At 39.6% G+C, this 12,374-nt stretch overlaps 1 protein-coding gene across 2 annotated transcripts; it reads left to right on the plus strand.

Moving 5' to 3' along the window:
• Nucleotides 1-1,938: 1,938 nt before the first annotated feature.
• On the plus strand, nucleotides 1,939-12,058 carry znf148 (zinc finger protein 148). 2 transcript variants are annotated; one of them, XM_029660195.2, is made up of 7 exons: nucleotides 1,939-2,150; nucleotides 2,912-3,214; nucleotides 3,427-3,552; nucleotides 3,772-3,895; nucleotides 4,065-4,148; nucleotides 4,271-4,389; nucleotides 4,642-12,058. In XM_029660195.2, exons 2-7 carry the CDS (start codon nucleotides 2,936-2,938, stop codon nucleotides 6,286-6,288), a joined length of 2,379 nt encoding a protein of 792 aa, XP_029516055.2. In that variant the 5' UTR covers nucleotides 1,939-2,150; nucleotides 2,912-2,935; the 3' UTR covers nucleotides 6,289-12,058. The 2 variants fall into 2 exon arrangements, with proteins under 2 accessions (XP_029516055.2, XP_029516064.2); XM_029660204.2 differs by having other exon boundaries at nucleotides 1,939-2,146.
• Nucleotides 12,059-12,374: the final 316 nt, after the last annotated feature.

Raw genomic sequence — 12,374 nt, forward strand, 5'->3', positions numbered from 1 at the left:
GACTCACTGGGAATGTGAATAAATAAATAAATGCTGAAATAAATCATTCTCTCTACTATTATTCTGACATTTCACATTCTTAAAATAAAGTGGTGATCCTAACTGACCTAAGACAGGGACATTTTTACTAGGATAAAATTTCAGGAATGGTGAAAAACTGAGTTTAAATGTATTTGGCTAAGGTGTATGTAAACTTCCGACTTCAACTGTATATATATTTTATATTCTTCAAAGTAGCCACCCTTTGATTACAGCTTTTCCTTCACTCTACAATTCAAATATGAAGGCCAGATTCACACAGTCTCTTCTCAACAGTTGATGTTGAGATGTGTCTGTTACTTGAACTCTGAAACATTTATTTGGGCTACAATGTCTGAGGCTGGTAACTCTAATCTACTTATCCTCTGCAGCAGAGGTAACTCTGGGTCTTCCTTTCCTGTGGCGGTCCTCATGAGAGGCAGTTTCATCACAGCGCTTTGTTTTTGCAACTGCACTTGAAGAAACTTGAACATTTGTTGAATTGAGATTGACTGAACTTCATGTCTTAAAGTAATGAAAAAGTCATCTCTTTGCTTATTTGAGCTGTTCTTGACATACAATGGTTTTGGTCTTTTACCAAATAGGGCTATCTTCTTTATAACATTCCTACCTTGTCACAACCTAAATAATATTGCTGAAATGTATTAAGAAGGAAGGAAATGCCACAAATGTCCTTTTAACAAGACACGCCTGTTAATTGAAATGCATTCCAGGTGACTACCTCATGAAGCTGGATGAGAGAATGCCAAGAAATGTGCAAAGCTGTCATCAAGGCAAAGGGTGGCGAATTTGAAGAATCTCAAATATATTTGTATAACACTTTTTTGGTTACTACATGATTCCATGTGTTATGTCATAGTGTTGATGTCTTCACTATTATTCTACAATGTAGGAAATAGTCAAAATAAAGAAAAACTCTGGAATGAGTAGGTGTGTCCAAACTTTTGACTGGTATTGTAAATATTTCTATGGGAAAGGAAAGGAGGCTGACTGAAAGATACAAATGGTTCCATTATGAGTTTATCAGACAGAAGCAATCAATGTTCAGTGAATGCTGCCATCTGTTGTTAACTTAAAATAGTGTTTTGGTAATAATGCACTAGAATCAATTTACATTTTTAGGCCCCGTTTGCCCTGCGATTTATGTGATACAGTTGTGCTCTAATGTAGTAGCTATGAGTTAATTGGTGTACTAGTTAATTAATTTAATAGTAAGTTCTTTAACAAATCTTTTTTTAATGTTTTGTTAATAAGGAAGTTTTGATATGACTATCTGTCAAACAGTATTCTGTTTCTTGAATGCATTAAACATCGTGTTTTGGGAACAAATAGTAGCGTAGTCATATTCTAGTTCTGCGTGCGAGCGCGCTAAAGATATGTAGAAAAGGTCTGCTGAACACACACTGTAGTGCTTGCTCCACGAGTCACTACAGGCACAAATAGAAAAATGAGACAGATATTTCACTGGATGTATAAATGTGAAAGCATCCGCTTGGCATTTCCACTCACTACTAAATATGGTAGTGAGCGAAAACCTGAAGGCGGGTAGTGAGAGAAAATGGAACGAGATGGATTTTGGGCGACATTCTTCACATTTTGTCATTGACAAAGCCCACAGTGTTCTGTTCCCCAAACTAAGTTATGTTATGAAAAGAGTGGACTAAGATTTGTAGACTTTACCATTTGCAAACGATTTTTAAAATCACGTTGTTTAAGAAGGTTTAGAAGACCAATTGAGTTATTGCACTCGCGCACATTACAGAGTAGGCGTTCCCTAATGGACATATGCAGATTTGTGCTAGAACACGCCAATAGGATCTCGCTAGCTTATGCTTGGCTCTGCCCATCTTCTTTGCTTGTTCTGCCCACTATGACTCATTTGTTCCCATTGGAGTCGACACGTTGTGGTCTATCTTGGTTTACTTACAAAATGTTTGCTACAGGTAAACGACATCACAACGCAAATTAGATAGTATAACGTACATTCCCCATGCACTGCAGTTGGGCCAAATGCGGTGACGTTTCTTTCTCTCGCGGCATATATCACACAGCGGATACACTTTTGCAGATTAACCATGACTGCTAAACGACCTTATTAGACTCCAAAGTAGGTAAGCAGTCTAAATACGTTACGTTAGCTATCTTAGCTAATGCTAACGTTAGTAATACATATATTTGGTTAGAAACGTTATCTAGACAGCTAGCTAGTTGTGAACAGTTTTCTGCCGTGCATTAGCTACTTCTCGATTTCACTTGAGTGAAGCTAACCTAAATCTTGATTTGAGTTCTTACCAGATCTTCTGGGTTGTTGTTTCTGATCAGGCCTAGCTAGCTAACGTTTGCTATTCACAGCTAACCAAGTTAGCAAGCTAGCTAACAGGCTACTGCTAGTTAGCTAACGTTGCCTGTCAACACTGATAGTTATCTAACGTTAGCTGGCTAGTTGTGTTGCTTGTTTAGGTACAGTTGTTTAGCTAGCTAAAGCTACCAATCATCTTAACATCTAACGTCTAAATGTAGTTCATTTAGTTAGCTAGTTGACCGCTCAATTTATTTTATAGCGACATATTATGTTGTTAGCCTAGCTACTACTATGTACAATAGCCGTAGTACTAAAACTAGCTAACGTTAGTAGGCTAACGCTCGCTGTGTTATTTTGATTTAACGGGATTGTTGATGGCTACAGTAATTATTCAGTTGGCTGACAAACAAGGTTTTGTTTGTTAGTTATTCAGCTAGGTAACTGTCAGCTAAACCCGAGATTACTCAATGATGTCCCCTCTTAAATGTAGCTAAATGTTTTCGTTGTCTTTAACTAAGTTACAGTAACTCGTTAGCTAGCTAATACTTCTGTCCTCATTTGACCCCACAGACACGTAGGTCCCTCTAAGTTAAGATGAACATTGATGACAAGCTGGAGGGGATGCTGCTGAAGTGTGGTGGGGGAGTGGATGAGAGTGTGGGGTTAGGGGGTGGAGGTCCAGTCGTCATGACCCTGGGCGAGCGGGGGTTAGATCACCACCCCCTGTTAGCAGACGATGATGAAGAGGATGACCTGACAGGGGTTTCAATGGTGTCCCATGACCTGATCCCAACTGATGAGATGGTGGTACATGAGGAGACTGTGAATGGCAGGGAATGGGGAATGAATCAGAGACTCTCACACAAGCTGCCTGTGAGTCCATGTCATGCATACATTCTTATTGCCAGTCTTCTTGCCATACATGCTGTAAATCGTGACACTGGGTGAATCTCAAGTCTTTCCTCATTCCTTACTTCCTCTCTTCTCCCGGTCTTCATTTGGAAGACTTTTGAGATTCACCCATTGAGCGAAGAATCATTCTGACTTTAAGCAGTGAAATTCAAACATGAAACAATGTTTTGTAGGTAAGCATCAAACAAGAGTTGAAGCTGACTTCTGATCAACTAATGCTGGGGAAGAAAGAAAGAAAGCCCAGAGACCTCACAGAGTGTCACAAGAAGAAGAAGCGAAAGCAGCGCTCTCCTGCCAAGGTGCAAATGTATAATACATTTTGCATTTAAATCAGGTTATAACCACATGGTCTGTGCAGATTACATATTTATTTTGGGACTTGACAAATTCTGTTGCCAAAACTAGCAACATGAAAACAATTATTATTATTTTGTGAAGACTCACCCAGCTTCAGTTGTAAATAAATTGTGAATTTACACATTTCTTGTCCTTGTCTTTCCATGTATCTCTCTTTTTAGATTCTCACCATCAATGAGGATGGGTCATTGGGTCTCCAGAGTCCAAAGTGTCATGTGTGTGTGCACTGCAACGCAGCCTTCCGAACCAACTACCATCTACAAAGACATGTATTCATCCACACTGGTATGTCTTATGACAGTCAAGCCTCTTGCTTTACATTAAATTAACAAAACTATGATCTAGGCCCTATGCTATAAGCCTACTTATTATGCAGAAATTGTAACTAACACAATTTCCCATTGAATATAAGCAAGAAAAATATGGTTTAACTGATCAACTTGCTTGGTTTCAGGTGAGAAGCCATTTCAGTGCAGCCAGTGTGATATGCGCTTCATACAGAAGTACCTTCTCCAGAGACATGAGAAGATCCACACTGGTAAGAGAATGCCCCACGAAGCTATGATTTAACTATGTTAGCCAATGTTTAGTCAAAGATCCCACCTGTTGAATGTTGATGTTACTAGCCCACAGAATGAGCTGTCCCTTTGACTTTGTCAGGTGAGAAGCCCTTCCGCTGTGAGGAGTGTGGCATGAGGTTCATTCAGAAATACCACATGGAGAGGCACAGAAGGACCCACAGTGGAGAGAAGCCCTATCAATGTGACTACTGCCACCAGGTTGGTTATTTATGTTATCAAAGCACATCTCAATGGCCTGGTCCCATATCTGTTTGTGCTGTATAGCCAACTCCTATGGTTTGCCATGATAGACAATGACCTTAGGAGTTACCAAGATGGCACAATAGTATACATCACTAGTTCAAATTCTAGTTTAAAACTGGTTTATATAGCATGCAGACGTTTCTTTAAAAACATTTATTCTACTACTATCCATATATGCCACAAACCCATTCGGTTTGTTTTCCACAGTACTTCTCCAGAACTGACCGGGTTCTAAAGCACAGGCGCATGTGCCATGAGATGAAGGAGAGGAAAACCCACAAGGCTGCAGCAGCGGGGAAAGATGGAGGACTCCTGCGCAACACAGAATCTCTGGGCTTTTCCTTCTCTGCCAAAGAGTGCTCGCTGCCCAAGAAGAAACGCTTGAAGACTTCAGACAAGTCTCAATGCTCAGCTGCTGTCACTGAAGACGTTGCCACGGTCACTTCTCTTGGCGCCATGGATAAGGAGGTGGAGCAAAGATCGAACAAAATCGAATGTCTACCTCTCTATGCAGTTACCTCCAAGGCGGTCAAAGATGAGTATGTGGTGGCAGATTATTCTGTGGAGCTTCCAGACTCGTCCGGCAAGCAGCATTTGGGGCTGGGTGGGGAGAATCTCTCCGCTGAGGAGATTCATCCTCCCAAGCTGGTCCTTAAGAAGGTCCCCAAGAGGAGTTTGAAGCAACCAACTGAACCCGAACCACCTGTGAGTCTGTCCCCTTTGTCCTCTTTTGAAGATGGCAAAATCACCAGGTACACGTTTGAGATCGTGGACAAACAAGGTCTTCTGGATGTGGATGTGGCCAATTCTGACCTGGAGCCAGTAGATGCTCTCCAAGGAGGGCAGACGAAACCAGCATCCAGCAGCACAAACTACGATGATGCAGTGCAGTTCCTGAAGAAGAAGAGGTATCTCCAGCAGGCCACTTTGTCCAACAACCGCAATTATGCCCTGAATGTAAGCAGCATCACGTCCCAGCCTTCCATTAGACAAGCCGCAGTGGCCAATGTCATCGACGAAACTGTTCCCGCCACCATCTTGGAACCCCAGCCGTTGAGCGTCGAGATCAAGTCCAACCACGACAAGAACGTTCTCCCGGATGAGGTTCTCCAGACTCTCCTGGACCACTACTCAAACAAGGCCAATGGGCAACCTGATATCTCTTTCAGTGTGGCTGACACGGAGGTGACCTCCAGCATCTCCATCAACTCCTCGGATGTGTCTGAGGCCAGCCCGGTAGAGAGCCTGGGAGGTAACCCTCAAGCCCCACCAGCAGAGAAGTCTAGCCTCCTGCATGAGTACTCAAAGTTCCTTCAGCAAGCACTGGAGAGGACCAGCCAGAACGATAGCTACTTGAGCAGCCAGAGTCTTACCTTTGTGACCGAGAGCCCCAGTCTCTCCAACCAGCCTCTGTTCTCCACAGAGAAACAGAACCCTTCCCCCAGCAGGTTTACCACTGGTAGGTCAGGGATGAACTCTCCACTACGCTCTACCTTGGAGAAACCCCATTTTGGACTACTTGTAGGGGATTCCCAGCATTCTTTCTCATTTTCAGGGGACGAAACGACCCCCTCAGCTGTGTCGCCAACCGAAGACTTTCTGGAGGAAGTTGCATCCTCGAAAAAGACTGATGCTCAAGGGTTGCATCAGACTTTTCAAATCAGCACCTTCGATCAGAACTTCCGGTCACAGTTCCAGGCCTCGTCACGTTCTGGAATCACCTCCCAATTTACTATTGCCAATGGACAAGTCAGTCTGCGAAGTCATGGAACAGACTTCTCTGAATTCTCCCTTGAGACGAGGTCTCAATTGAACTCTTCCCCTGATGCTACAAGGAGTCAAACGTTTGGTTGAGGATATTTTTATTTATTTCTGCGATCATTTTGGAAGGCACTTTCATATACCTATCCTCTGTTCTGCCAAAATAGGTTTCACTGCAAAGGTGGCTGTTGCTCAAAGCATTTGTGATAATAAAAAAAATATATATACATATATACTTTTCTGTTAGATTAAAATGGTAAATTTTGGTAATCATTAAAATAGGGGGGGGATATCTGTATGAGAAGCACTTTCCCATATGTAATTGGGTTGCGGGGGGGGGAAAGCACTCATGGGGTTTATTAGATTGTAAATTAAGAAATGTAAGCTACAAAGGTGTAATGAAAAGGATTTTGGTTGCATAGTAATAACTCTTACATTATAATTATTTCTCTGTTTTCATTTTCTAATCGACTTTAATCATGTTTCTTCCACCTTTTTCTTTCTTTAACTCTCACCAGATATCTGGGTCTGTATTTATAAAGCATCTCGGAGTAGTAGTGCTGATCTAGGATCAGCTTTTCCTTTTAGATCATAATGAATAAGACTGTATGGATGGGGGGGTTGCCTGGCTACCAATCAACATCGCTTGCCTCCCCCAATGATTTGTAGAATGCAAGCACATTCTGACCTATCTAATTCGTCCCAGAAACCAATTAGTTGTTCTAGGGCCAGCCAACGTGACGTTATCAACTGTGATACTCTGATTAGATTTGTTAGATGACCCATTCGCCATTCAATTGGTTTTGTACAACTCCCCTCATTTTGAAGTCGCACAAACAACTTCTAGAATGTAGGTTTCAGACAGAATGTATGTAGCGATCGATAGGGCAGCGGAAATACATTCTGGGTGAGTCGTTAGGCAAGGTGGCTGGTCCTAGATCAGCCTCTTACTCTGAGGCCCTATGAATACGGGGCCTGTTACCGTAGGCCATGTCAATATAACAGTTCTGAGATTCTTCTAAAGTCATGCTATATAGCTGCTGAATGTAGTGTTGTCCACTTGTTAATAATGTACAGTATACCTGCTGTAAGACCTTTTCGTTTCAGTTTATCTGAACAGAATTCATTTCAAATTTATGTAAAGAATGTTTTCTTCAGTTGCTTGCTAAATTCCTTTTTCATGGCGTGTAGCCTGACATGTGATTTTATTTGTATTTGATCTTTTGATTTAATAAGTCTTAGTTTAAAGTCACTTGATTCAAAGCTCTCCTCTGGAAGAAATGTATGGTGGTTGGTGTGGAATGAAGTACACTACATAACCAAAAGTATGTGGACACCTGCTCATCAAACATCTAATTCCAAAATCCTGTGCATTAATATGGAATTTGTCCCCCCTTTGCTGCTATAACAGCCTTATGGGGAAGGCTTTCTACTAAATGCTGGAACATTGCTGCAGGGACTTGGTTCCATTCAGCCACGACTATCAGTGAGGTTGGGCGCTGATGTTGGGCGATTAGGCCTGACTCGCAGTTGGGTTTCCAATTCATCCCAAAGGTGTGCGATGGGGTTGAGGTCAGGGCTCTGCAGGCCAGTCAAGTTCTTCCACAACGATCTTGACAAACCATTTCTGTATGGACCTCGCTTTGTGCACAGGGGTATTGTTATGCTAAAACAGGAAAGGGCTTTCCCCAAACTGTTGCCACAAAGTTGGAGGTACAGAATTGTCTAGAATGTCATTGTATGCTGTAGTCTTAAGTTTTCCCTACAGTAAAGGACCTAGTCTGAACCATGAAAAACAGACGGATCATTATTCCTCCATCAAACTTTACATTTGGCATTATGCATTGGGGCCGGTAGCGTACTCCTGGTATCAGCCCAACCCAGATTTGTCCGTCGGATATGTCCGTCGGCATATGGTAAAACGTGATTCATCACTCCAGAGAACACATTTTCACTGCTCGAGAGTCCAATGGCGGCTAGCTTTACACCACTCCAGCCAATGCTTGGCATTGCGTATGGTGTTCTAAGGCTGCTCGGCCATGGAAAAGTATTTCATGACGCTCCTGACAAACAAACCATTTTTGTGCTGATGTTTCTTCCAGAGGCAGTTTGGAACTCGGTAGTGAGTGTCAATGTTTGTCTGTGGAGATTCCATGGCTGTGTGCTAGATTTTATACACTTGTCCGCAACATGTGTGGCTGAAATAGCCCAATCCACCAATTTGAAGGGGTGTCCACATACTTTTGTGTGTGTATATAGTGTATGTCATTCTTCATCCAAATCAATAGTACTTGATAGAAATAGGTTGGTCTTGACCATTCTAAATAATCTAAAGATACTAAACAAATGTCATTTGTCTGAATATGAAATTATGTTTGCACAATGTACCTTAAGTGAGGTTAATTGTTGATCTTTTTAGGGTTTAGATCATGGTTCAAATGAGAACCTAAATGCTTTGTTATTGGTCATCAAAATGTTATACAGTTATGTTGCATGCACTTATTGGGAAACAAATCATGGTTCATTGCAGATGTATCAATCTAAGCAGTCATTGGAGACTCAAGTCTCTCTAGAAGGTGTTGGTAGTCTTACGGCTGTTTTCCCAGTAGCAAGTGAAGACCGCAAGGGGAAAAATCCATGAGTAGAGTGGGAAATCACCCCGTAAAGTTATATCAAATAATTATTGTGTTCTGTACACTTTATTACGGGTGAATGCATGTCAGCGTAGGTAGGTTTCCATCCAGTTGGTGACAGATTTTCATGCGAATATTCTAAACTCTGCATTAAAAACAGTATGCACATTTTCCCACCAGAGATGTTTACAACTAATTAACTTGTTGTGGATAAAAGGCTGTGCGTGATGACGTCGGCCCCATAACTTTTGAGATTAAATTAAAAATCGCGTTTTCAACTCTACTGTTTGTTTTGGCCCACCCAAATTTTATTATATAGGGAATGTTCCAACTCTGGTCTTTGTATGTGTTCTCTATAGCCAACAGCTCGCAGACACAGTGCGGGTTGGCTATCTACATGATGAAATTATGGATAAGAGCGAGAATATTTGTTAAATGGCGGCCAAGCATAGATCATCATGTAACTAGAATAAGACACTCAATATATTTATTGGAAAACAACGTCAAGCTTGCACTTTCACCATCCTGTTAAGTTCATAACTTATTTCATCTGTAGCCTAATAAACTGCATGCTTTCCCGACGAGTCGAAGTGGGAGGACCACACACCATATCATCCCACGACTCCCAAGTTTACTTCAAAATGATGGTTCTTATATCAATATTTGCACGTAAGGGCATTTCCACTGCCATTTCTTGCCTAATATATTTTACCAACACAAAAAGATCCATGTTGAACGAACATTATCTGTGGGCATTAATAGAATTGTACTGAAACTTCTGCTTTCCATCACAACTATCGTGATTATTTTATACGTTTTGACTTTACTCACATAAAAACTGTTGCTGGAAACGTGATTTTTTTTGTTGTAAGAGAATTGCCCATTCCGCAGTACTTTATATCCTACATTGCACATATAGTTGTAAGAGATTCAAGTTTGTCTTTCATTTAGGCTCCTGTCCTGGAAAATATCTTTATTAGTTGTCATCAGTGCCTTTTAAAAAAATATTTCCAGCCATCCCCATATGTTTCATAGTCATTTTTGGTGACTCGATGAAATATACTAGTCTGCACTTTCTGAAACAAACCCAATTCAAAGTTATTTACAATGAAAGTGGAACTTTCTGCTCTTTAAAAGGACGTCCCTTTCAAACATTTGACCCCTCTTGCTATTACAGCAAAGACTGACCACTGGCATCTCTAACGATTTTCTATCTTTTGTAGCACAGATATGATCAAACGTTTATCTACCGGTAATCTATTGTTAGGGTGTTTTATCTGTGTGCTCTCACATTAGCAAAAGTGGTAGGATGGCTTTTAGTGGCCAAGAAAGTTCTGAAAATTAAGATTTGAATTGCACGATGACATTTTAAGTGAATGGTTATTTCTTTATAGCTATTACTGTATTACACACTGCCTAACTTTCTGAATAGTTGTGCATATTTGGCAGAGGTTACAGAAAAGGTTTGAGATATATTTTGTTGAGTCTCTCTTGCATTGTTGGGTTTCTATGGTATTTGTTGTAACAGATTGATATAATTGTTGCATGTGAAGCGAAACACAATTAACAGCCACTTTTGAAAGTTACCTTGACAAAATGAAATGGTTTGAAATTATTTTTCTTGTTATATTGCCTAAGTCATTTCGGTCTTGCTATTTTGTCTTGCATTATGTCTTTCTTTTTGTGCTTTGTTGTTCATGTCTTTTAAAGTTAAATTGTTTTGCTTATAGAATTGATAGCTACCGTCATATGTTAGTTATATTATGTCAACATTGTGTTTTACATCAAATGCTAGCTCTCACTTGTTACATTTCTACTGACAATCAGGGACAAATAATACCCTCGTTCTGGATTCAACAGCTACTAAACTTTACTCTGTAAACATTCCCTCTGTAGAATATATAGATAGTTGGTATCTCTGCTGTAAATAAGTAGAATATCTTTGGCTTGTGTATTTTCACTTCTGGACAACCTGGTGGTTGTAGCTACAGTGAGGACTGGTGTACAATGTTTTATGGAGCCACTTTTCATTAGATTTTCAATGCAGTTTAATGTTTGTCACTTCATATTCTGTGAAACCATAGAGGTTTTTTCCACCTATTTTTTAATTTGATTTCCCTCATTATTGATTTGACCAGCTATGATTTGACTCGCAGTAATTAAAGTCGGCCCATCCTTACATGAAATAATAGTTCCAGTATTGTAGTGTGGACTGGACTGTCAGTTTGAAGAATACCTGGGGCATCATCCTCGTAAATTCATCAACAATTGATTATTCAATGTTGTGGCATATAACTGAAATGTTGACCTGTAGTCAGTCATGAGATGTGAAAAATGTTTTATTTTAATTTTTTTTTCATTTTTGGCTCCGTTATCTGATTGTATGGGGTTTAAGTTTTCAACTAAACCTACTGTACACCGGTGAAAGAAAGCACTTTCAAAAGCACGGTGTATAGTTGTATGTGTATTTCTCCACGACTATCTTAGATTTGAACTTATATAACTTATATAAGAACTTATATAAGTATAAGTTTGAGACCCAAAATGTTCCTTCTTCAACTGCATACCGAGGGAACTGAAAAGATTCCTCTTATGGTTGTGAAAAAGTAACCCATTTTTGGGACAGTTCCACCACGTACAGTAACCCCCTATCCATAAACTGACCATAAGTGTCCTTGTATAAGCTGGGAAAAAATGAAACTTGTTTCATCAGATTGGGGGGAAAAGTATAAATGTTAAACTTTTTGATAGATGCTTTCTTCTATTTTTGAAAAATATGTTGCTTGTAAAAAGGCTCTGAAGTATGTATGTCATATAGTCATTATTGCAGACAGTCCTCAGTTAATATTTTGGATATGTTGAGCTTCTTTGGCAGTTGTGGACAAGAGCTTCTTCCTTTGAGACGGAGTTATTTTGACTCAGATCTTCTATCATTGAGCTACAGAAGGAAGGATAGTAAACTCATTGTTAGTCAAGTTATGATGAATTATTATATTTCACAGATGGTTGATCAAAAGCAAGATGTTGATTTGCATGGTCTTTTAGTTGTCGATTCGATTGAACTGGATATTATATGTAATGTACTGCTTTAATTGTAGCTTATTTTATTTCAGTAAAGTTCTATTAGATTTATGCAATATATTATATGGACTTGTGAAAAATCTGATTCTTCAATTGTTGGTTTTTGATTCTTTATCATGTCCTTCCAAATAAAAATAATTATCCATACAGTAGGCCTACTGGTTTCTTGGAAGTATAATAATTATATAATTGTTCTTTATAGGTATATATTAATATTATTTATTGAAGAAATGCTTTGATATTGATTCGGTTATTTTCCATCATGAGGCATATAAAATACACAAATTACACTTCTAAATTTAATATGTTATTAAAACCCAATTGCTGACAACTGCCCATTTGAAGGTTGGTTAAAACTAACAAAGGACTTTAATATTATTAAATAATACTAACAAAGGACTTTAGCCTAGCTGTATCTTTTTGGAACAGAGCAACACACCTTTAAATTGTCATTGGTCAAATCCA

The sequence above is a fragment of the Oncorhynchus nerka genome, linkage group LG1 (assembly GCF_034236695.1).
Source record: "Oncorhynchus nerka isolate Pitt River linkage group LG1, Oner_Uvic_2.0, whole genome shotgun sequence".
NCBI classification, from domain to species: Eukaryota; Metazoa; Chordata; class Actinopteri; order Salmoniformes; family Salmonidae; genus Oncorhynchus; species Oncorhynchus nerka.

What these genes read in the sequence shown, in the direction of transcription:
- znf148 (XM_029660195.2), top strand. Translation starts at nt 2,936, where the DNA reads ATGAACATTGATGACAAGCTGGAGGGGATGCTGCTGAAGTGTGGTGGG. An exon ending in AGCAGCGCTCTCCTGCCAAG is followed by an intron (nt 3,553 to 3,771) that starts GTGCAAATGTAT and finishes CTCTCTTTTTAG; the next exon opens with ATTCTCACCATCAATGAGGA. An exon ending in ACATGAGAAGATCCACACTG is followed by an intron (nt 4,149 to 4,270) that starts GTAAGAGAATGC and finishes TGACTTTGTCAG; the next exon opens with GTGAGAAGCCCTTCCGCTGT.